The 7,582-nt window shown below is 50.4% G+C and overlaps 1 protein-coding gene across 2 annotated transcripts; it reads left to right on the top strand.

Moving 5' to 3' along the window:
- The first annotated feature begins 206 nt into the window (after positions 1 to 206).
- LOC114199779 (zinc finger protein with KRAB and SCAN domains 4-like) lies at positions 207 to 7,582 on the top strand. 2 transcript variants are annotated; one of them, XM_028091778.2, is made up of 5 exons: positions 207 to 852; positions 2,352 to 2,496; positions 3,863 to 3,945; positions 4,902 to 5,025; positions 5,921 to 7,582. In XM_028091778.2, exons 1-5 carry the CDS (start codon positions 412 to 414, stop codon positions 6,781 to 6,783), a joined length of 1,656 nt encoding a protein of 551 aa, XP_027947579.2. In that variant the 5' UTR covers positions 207 to 411; the 3' UTR covers positions 6,784 to 7,582. The 2 variants fall into 2 exon arrangements, with proteins under 2 accessions (XP_027947579.2, XP_027947582.2); XM_028091781.2 differs by having other exon boundaries at positions 838 to 917.

Raw genomic sequence — 7,582 nt, 5'->3', positions numbered from 1 at the left:
CTCCTTAGCCAAGCTTCCATCAGAGCCCCGGGATTTAAAGCTCAGGTCTTACTGCCTCCACAGAGCCGGCCTCGGTCCGCGGCGGGCCCGGCAGCTGAAGGGTTAACTCGGCGCCGCCACCGAGAGGCGCGTCCTAGAGGAGCCGCGGGCAGGGCGCGCGCCCCCGGCTTCCGGTGCGGAGCGTCCCCGGCCTGGGCTCCGGGCCCTCCCGCGCTCAGGGCGCCCGCCTGTGCCGGTCCGCCGCGGGCACCCTGGCGGCGGGCCTCGGGGCGGCGGCGGAGGACGGCGCGGCCGGCCTGTGGCCGCGGGAAAGCCGTGCCCCGTGCAGCCCGCCGTCGTGCCGGCCGGCAGCGACTCCACGCTCGAGGATCCGCCCGGAAAGTAGGGGCGCTCGCCGGCGCGAGGCCCGCGATGGCCAGAGAGTCGACGGCCAGCGCGGCCTTGGACGCCCACTCTGCGGAGGAGCGGCCGCGGCTCCTGACCGGGCTCCTGACCGTGAAGGTGGAGGAGGAGGAGGACGCGCCCGCGCCCGCGGCAGAGGCGGGTGCGCCCGGCGGCAGCCCGGCCCCCGGCCCCGAGCGCTCGCGCCGGCGCTTCCGGGGCTTCCGCTACCCCGAGGCCGACGGGCCCCGCGAGGCGCTGAGCCGGCTCCGGGAGCTGTGCCGTCAGTGGCTGCGGCCCGAGACGCACAGCAAGGAGCAGATCGTGGAGCTGCTGGTGCTGGAGCAGTTCCTGACCATCCTGCCCGAGGAGCTGCAGGCCCGGGTGCGGGAGCAGCACCCCGAGACCGGGGAGCAGGCGGTGGTGCTCCTGGAGTATTTGCAGAGGCAGCTGGAGGAGCCAGGGCCGCAGGTAGAGGCAAAGGGCTTAGTACCTGAGAGCCGAGCTCTGTCTCTTCCTGAAGCCTCAAGATCGGGGTGAGGGGCGTTTCTGTAAGATCCAGAAGTTCTCAATCTCTTTTTGTATCATGAACCTCTTTGCCCCTCCGGAGAAGTCCCTGGACCCCTCCTCATACTAGCATTTTTAAGAACATGAAGGATTACCAAAGAACTCAATTATATGGAAACACGGTTAACAGCATGAAACAAATTAGTGATAAAATTATCTATATGTTCTTTAAAATTAATGCACCAAATAGTAAGACCTAGGGACAGGCCCAGTAACTGGTGGAGTTTCAAAGTGGTGCTGAATGACTTTGATAGTGTTTGCCTGGTTGTGCCTACTTAGGATTATAACACTTTGGTTTGTTGCTTCCGCTCATAATTGAAGGAATTGCTAAATTTTGCTTAGACGCCAAAAAAAATAGAAATATGTTTCCTACTTAAATTCATGGAACACTTGGAAGGGAGTCCGTGAACCACAGGTTAAGAACTCCTGGGTTCATTTTTATCTGCATCTTCTTGCTTTTTGTAGACCACTTTTTAAAAGATACTATTTATTTTTAAAAAATATTTATTTGACAGAGAGAGACATAGTGAGAGAGGGAACACAAGCAGGGGGAGAGGGAGAAGCATGCTGCCTGCAGAGCAGGGGGCCCAATGTGGGGCTCAGTCCCAGGACCCTGGGATCATGACCTGAGCCAAAGGCAGACGCTTAACGACCGAGCCACCCAGGTGCCCTGTAGACCATTTTCCCTGTGCATTATCCTGTATTTTTGTGCGTTCCTTTCAGGGAACACATAACCAGAGTAACTGGTGACTAGGAGACCATACTACTTGCATTGGCAGTAGTGCCTCCGAGCCCTATAACAGTGAAAACTTCAAGGATCTTAATATCAGGTTGTGCGTTTATATATAGAGGATTTGGGAATTCTAAGCTGCATATAAGCTAATGATCATGAAAGTGGATTCAGAACTAATTACAAATGCCTGGAAAGAAACATGCACTTAATGAGGATGAACCATGTACCAAGCCATGTGTTAGGTTATTTCACATCTTATTTACTAGTCCTCCAGACCTTGTAAGCTAGAAAGTATTATTTCTATTTTCAGTAATAAAAATTATGAATATTCTGAGAACTTAACACTAGTTCCCAAAGAGCACAATGTATATAATGAAGGAGCATGCGGTAGTGGTTAAGAGCATGGACTCTGGGTTCCCTCTGCCTGACCCCCCATCCTAGCATCACCACTTATTAGCTGGATGACCTTGGGCAAGTTGCTTCAGCTCTGGGCCTCCATTTCCTCATTACAAAAATACAGATAATAATAGTCCCTAGCTCATAGTATTGTTATCTGCATTCAGTGAATATTCATAAGGCTCTTAGAAATAGTGCCTGGAAAATAGAAAGTTACTAGCACATAGAAAACATAATAGAAGTTTTGATGAATCAATACGTGAATGACTTCCAGGTCCCAGGTGGTGACCAGAGGCAGCTACTCCGTTGCAAGATGGCGGTGTTGACACCAGCTCAGAGGCCATGGAGTACCCAGTTCCAGCCAGTGAAGCCTCTGCTCAAGCACGAATCTCTGGGATCCCAGGCCTCCGCAGATAGAGGTGAGTGTTATCTTCTGGGCAGTAAGAATTCTACAGACTTCATCCAGCTTCATTTAAAAGACAGATCTGTTGACAGGTGCTTTATATGCCCGTCACAGATCTACTTTACTTTTAGACTGAGATGATAGGGAAATTTCAAACAATGGTGGGAAGCTTTTCTAACCAAACCTGGACCTAGTAAATATAAGACTATTAAAACTGGTGTTTGGAAAGAATTGATTTTTTAATAACAGAGTGACCTCCATTCATTTAACATGAATTTATGGAAGACCCTCCCCCCGCCCAGGGTGGTAGCCAGTGTTCTGGCACCAGGGATAGAGCTGTCAGTAAGACAGATTTCTTGCTTCGCTGGAGCTTACATTCTAAAAGGGAAGATGGCAAAGAATGTAAAGATGAAATTTTAGTTATTGGTAAGTGCTATGAAGAATATAAGGCAAGAAATGTAAATCCCAGACATTGTAGGACTGCTGCAAATCAAAGAGTATAAATCTTCTAAACCCTTGGTCTGTAACTAGAACAGGGTGAGAATCACTCCATGGGAAAGCAACATATGTCCCCTGTATGCTGTGCACATTTGGGTGTATTCCCAAGACACACAGCCCTGGGACACACCAGCCAACACGCAGTCTTTATTTCTCCACACAGGTTCTGACCTAAACTATTTTGTTCTCTGCCCCTTGCAAAGTTCAGCTCTTCCAGGAAAACTGGAAGTGACCCTTTATTTCTCTCAAATCTAAGCAAGTTCCATGTAAGCGTTATTCATTTTCTTCTTTCTAGGCCTAACCCCCATCTGACTCTTAGTTTTTTAAAACTAAAGCAGAAACACCCTAAGAGCTAGTAGAGTTGTTTTAACATCAAAAATCTTCTTATCCATTCTCTCAGCAAAATTCAAGACTGAAGATCTTCAAATGGAAAGCTTTGTTTTCTTTCTTTCTTTTTTTTTTTTAAAGATTTTTTTATTTATTTGAGAGAGAGAGAATGAGAGATAGAGAGCATGAGAGGGAAGAGGGTCAGAGGGAGAAGCAGACTCCCCGCTGAGCAGGGAGCCCGATGCGGGACTCGATCCCGGGCCTCCACGATCACGACCTGAGCCGAAGGCAGTCGCTTAACCAACTGAGCCACCCAGGTGTCCCAAGCTTTGTTTTCTTTCGCTGTTGCTTTCATGTCATGCATATCTGCAGGAGCACACCACGCCTCTCTAGGCCCTAGGGTTGGAGCTGGTAGGGACCAGGCACTGGGGAACGGAGCACATTCTGTATGAACTTCCTGACAGGAATTTACTAGCCCAGTTTTTGAACTTGGAATCCACAGGCCAGGGAGGCTGGGTGCCAGGGTCCATCTCATCCAGAGCATCTTTCCTTCTTAGTTCTCCAGGTTCCTGGGCTGGCCCCGGGAGGGCACTGCCGACGGGATGCAGTGGTGGCTGCCAGGCTGCCCTCAGAGGCCCAGGTGAGCTGGAGCCCCCTCCCCAGCACTCCTCACTGCTGTTGGGCTTCCCGTTAGGCCCCTTTCTCCCACCCCCCTCCCTCATCCTACATCCACATGGACTTGGAGTTTTCTCATCAATCCCGAGGTTGCCTACTATTATCTGCCTTTATTTTACAAGAATTTTTTTGCTTTACTCCTAGCGCGGGGTGCTATCTGATTCCCCAGTCTTCATGCCCCATCTGTTTGGTCAGCTTCTTTATCAGTGGGATTTTCTTCTTCCACAAGGCGATTTAGCAAATACAAACCGAACACTTTGTTGTAATGAAGATTTAGCTTTGTTTGTTAAAGATTCATAAATTGTGCTCTTAGTGCGAGTTATAAGCACATGGCCTCTGCCCTCTAGGAACTTAAACTTGAAGGAACAGATGAGACATACTCTTTAGTCTAAGGTTTAATATTGCAATCTCAGCACTCTTTACTTAACCTCTTCACTTTAATACCTTACCCTGTCTTTCATGTCCTGCTTGAAGATTTCAGTGTTTGAGGCCCTATAATATCTATGTTTTCCCTGTTTTTTCTTTTTCCACTTTAGACCTAGATTTCATTGTATATTTAAAATCGTTAATATAAATAAGCCCCCAGGCCACTTTGCCAAAGCACAGCACAAATATTTTGAAAGGTTTGGGTATGTTTCTCTTCCTTGCCCTGTACTGTCCCTTGTTTTCCAAACCCTTTTACGTTCTGAACTATTTAGATATTTATATGAAAGTATTTTTCAAATGTGTGTGATATTTCTTCCTTAATGGTTATATATATTTTTTTGAAAAAAATGTTATTAGAGATAGGGGTAAATAGGTATAGTGCACCACACTTGGTCTTTTTAAAGAGCCCCTTTAGGGGCACGTTCACTCTCCTGTGCCCCGCTGTGGGCGTGACACTGGGGAAGAGGCGCTAGGTGGGATCGTGTGCCGTTTCAGGGCCTGCTGAAAACGGAAGATGTGGCCCTGGCTTTCTCCCCTGCATGGACACAGCTGGATTCACCTCGGGGGAGCTTCCACAGAGATGAGAGGCAGGAGAACTGTGGCGGCCTGACCCCCCTGGGTAAGACGGAGGGGTGCTGGTTTCTCCTAGGCTTTCGGGGCTTCCTTTATCAGTCAGAACCTACCGGGCTGTGAGAACCTGTTTGAAGTGTTTGCATTCAGAGCCACCATTTCTGAACCCCAGCTCCTACCCACACGTGTGACCAGCTCCTTAACCCCCCTGTGACCTTGCCTCCTTCCCCGTCGGCCAGTGTTCTGGTGAAGTGGGATGCAGCCCATGCAACCCCCAGCACAGGCCTCGCTCCCGGGAGGTGCGCAGTGTTGATCCCCTCCCCGTTGCCAGCCTTGACAGAGGAGAGCTGGGTCCTCTTCAGGAAATGGGCCATGGGCCCACACAGCAGGAGAGCAAGAAGCGGCCTGGAATGGATAGCAGAGCTGACCTAGAGATCAGGGGACAGGGCACAGGGCAACAGCTTGACGCGTCTGGGCTCACGCCGCCCCGTCCGGTACAGTGGGAGCCCCAGCTCACATCTGTCAGCACCGAGGCCAGTCCTTGTCTGGGATCAGAGTGACTGCTCGTATCCCTGATTAGGGGTCACTTTCTGAGTTCCCACTTGCCCCGTTTCTTACAGAACGTTTTGCAAGTCCTTACACTTGCCTGCTTCCTGCTGCCTTCTGCCCAGCCCTCCTAGCGTCCAGCCCCAGGGCAGGGCCCTGCCTTCGTCCCGAGGACTTAGAGCCCCTGTGTCCCCAGCACAGTCCTCACCACCTTCCTCCGCTCCCCGTGTGCGCCCTGCTCCCGATGGCCCCATGCCTGTTCTCCGGTCTCCTTCCTCCCCAGCACCCGTGGTCCCCCATTATTCCACCCTTAACCTTTCACGGAAAGCCTCATCCCAGCGTCTGTGGAACCCTGTGGCAGGGCGTAAGTGACCATGTCTGGCCACTTGTTATTTCAGGTGGTAACATGCAGGCCGAGATCACGGACCTGCCCCCAGATGAGCAACATCCAAGACAAGAGCCTGGGGAAGTACCGTGCCACTTGCGTGAAGACGTTGCCCAGACTCCTGCCTGTCTAGAAGCTGGTGAACAGGAGGGCAGGTTACCAAGAAAGCAGAAAAATGCCACAGGAAGTAGGCGGCACTATTGTCATGAATGTGGAAAGAGTTTTGCTCAGAGTTCGGGCCTGACTAAACACAGGAGAATCCACACTGGTGAGAAACCCTATGAATGTGAAGACTGTGGCAAGACCTTCATCGGGAGCTCTGCCCTTGTCATCCATCAGAGAGTCCACACTGGGGAGAAACCCTATGAGTGTGAAGAATGTGGCAAGGTCTTCAGTCACAGCTCAAACCTTATCAAACACCAGAGAACCCACACTGGGGAGAAGCCCTATGAGTGTGAGGACTGTGGGAAGACCTTCAGCCAGAGCTGCAGCCTCCTAGAACATCACAAAATCCACACGGGGGAGAAACCGTACCAGTGCAGCATGTGTGGTAAAGCTTTCAGGCGGAATTCACACCTCCTGAGACACCAGAGGATCCATGGCGATAGAAACGTGCAGGATCCCGAACGGGGAGAGCTCTGGGAGAGCCAGGGGAGGGCGGAAGGCCAGTGGGGAAACGTCGAGGCTCCCGTGTCTTACAAATGTAACGAGTGTGAGAGAAGTTTCACTCGGAACAGAAGCCTTATCGAACACCAAAAAATCCACACTGGTGAGAAACCCTATCAGTGCGAAACCTGTGGAAAAGGCTTCACCCGGACTTCATACCTTGTTCAACATCAGAGAAGCCACGTCGGAAAAAAAGTCCTATCGCAGTGACCCACGTCCTGTGTGGCAGAGTTCGTGCTCGTTCCTCATTGAACCGAAGCCACCCGCAGCCCTTCCTGACCACAGAAACTGGGCTGGGCTTTACTGACCATTCCCATCACCTTGTGTTAGAAGACGCGGAGTCTGGCTGAGATGGATTCTCTTCTACGTTCTGGAGGGTGGCTGAGGAACAGCTTATTTGATAGGAGGTTACAGGAGAGTTGTCTGGAAGGGGTAGGACCTGAAATGTTTACTCTCACCTACTGGACTGAAACGGGCTTCCAGACTGGCTCACCACCGCCGGCCAGCACTTTATGATGTCTCGTGGGCAGAAGGCTGGGGGCTGCTGCTCTGACCATTTTGCCTATAAAGAATCCTCCATCAGTTGGTCTGATCCATGACATCCTACACTCCCCACTGTGCCTTTCATATAGGTGCTTATAAACATTAAATATACCAGTGAAGTGACCTCCATAGCTCTGAAAATCTAGTGTGGTCTAGATTTCTGAGGCCTTTCTAACTAAGGCCACTTGTTTTTGTGTATAATTCTTGGAGATTGTGGGTCAGTTGTGTACTTATTGCCACGTACATAAGATCGTCAGAGTTGGGGTGGGGGAATCCGTATTTCTTCATCAGCATAGTACTTGTAGAAGAATGCCTTAAGCCGCTGGTCATTCAGATGTGGTGAGACCTCTCCATCCAGAGAACTCCATTCTTCAATGTTAATTATATATTTGTTCACATTAATTTTGCTACTTTTTAGTGGGAAACCTTTCACATTCAGGTAATAAAAAGTGAATTGATCAAGTCA

The sequence above is a fragment of the Eumetopias jubatus genome, unplaced genomic scaffold (genome assembly GCF_037043125.1).
Source record: "Eumetopias jubatus isolate StellerSeaLion01/CBP00866 unplaced genomic scaffold, mEumJub1_p1.0 scaffold_6, whole genome shotgun sequence".
Lineage (NCBI taxonomy): Eukaryota > Metazoa > Chordata > Mammalia > Carnivora > Otariidae > Eumetopias > Eumetopias jubatus.
The sequence above is the reverse complement of the archived record's forward strand: the minus strand, read 5'-3'. Positions and strand labels throughout refer to the sequence as shown.

Bases quoted from the DNA above. Each gene is read 5' to 3' on its own strand.
- LOC114199779 (XM_028091778.2), top strand. From the start codon at position 412: ATGGCCAGAGAGTCGACGGCCAGCGCGGCCTTGGACGCCCACTCTGCG. The intron at 3,946-4,901 runs GTGAGCTGGAGC...GTGCCGTTTCAG, and splicing joins GGCTGCCCTCAGAGGCCCAG to GGCCTGCTGAAAACGGAAGA. The intron at 5,026-5,920 runs GTAAGACGGAGG...TTGTTATTTCAG, and splicing joins TGGCGGCCTGACCCCCCTGG to GTGGTAACATGCAGGCCGAG.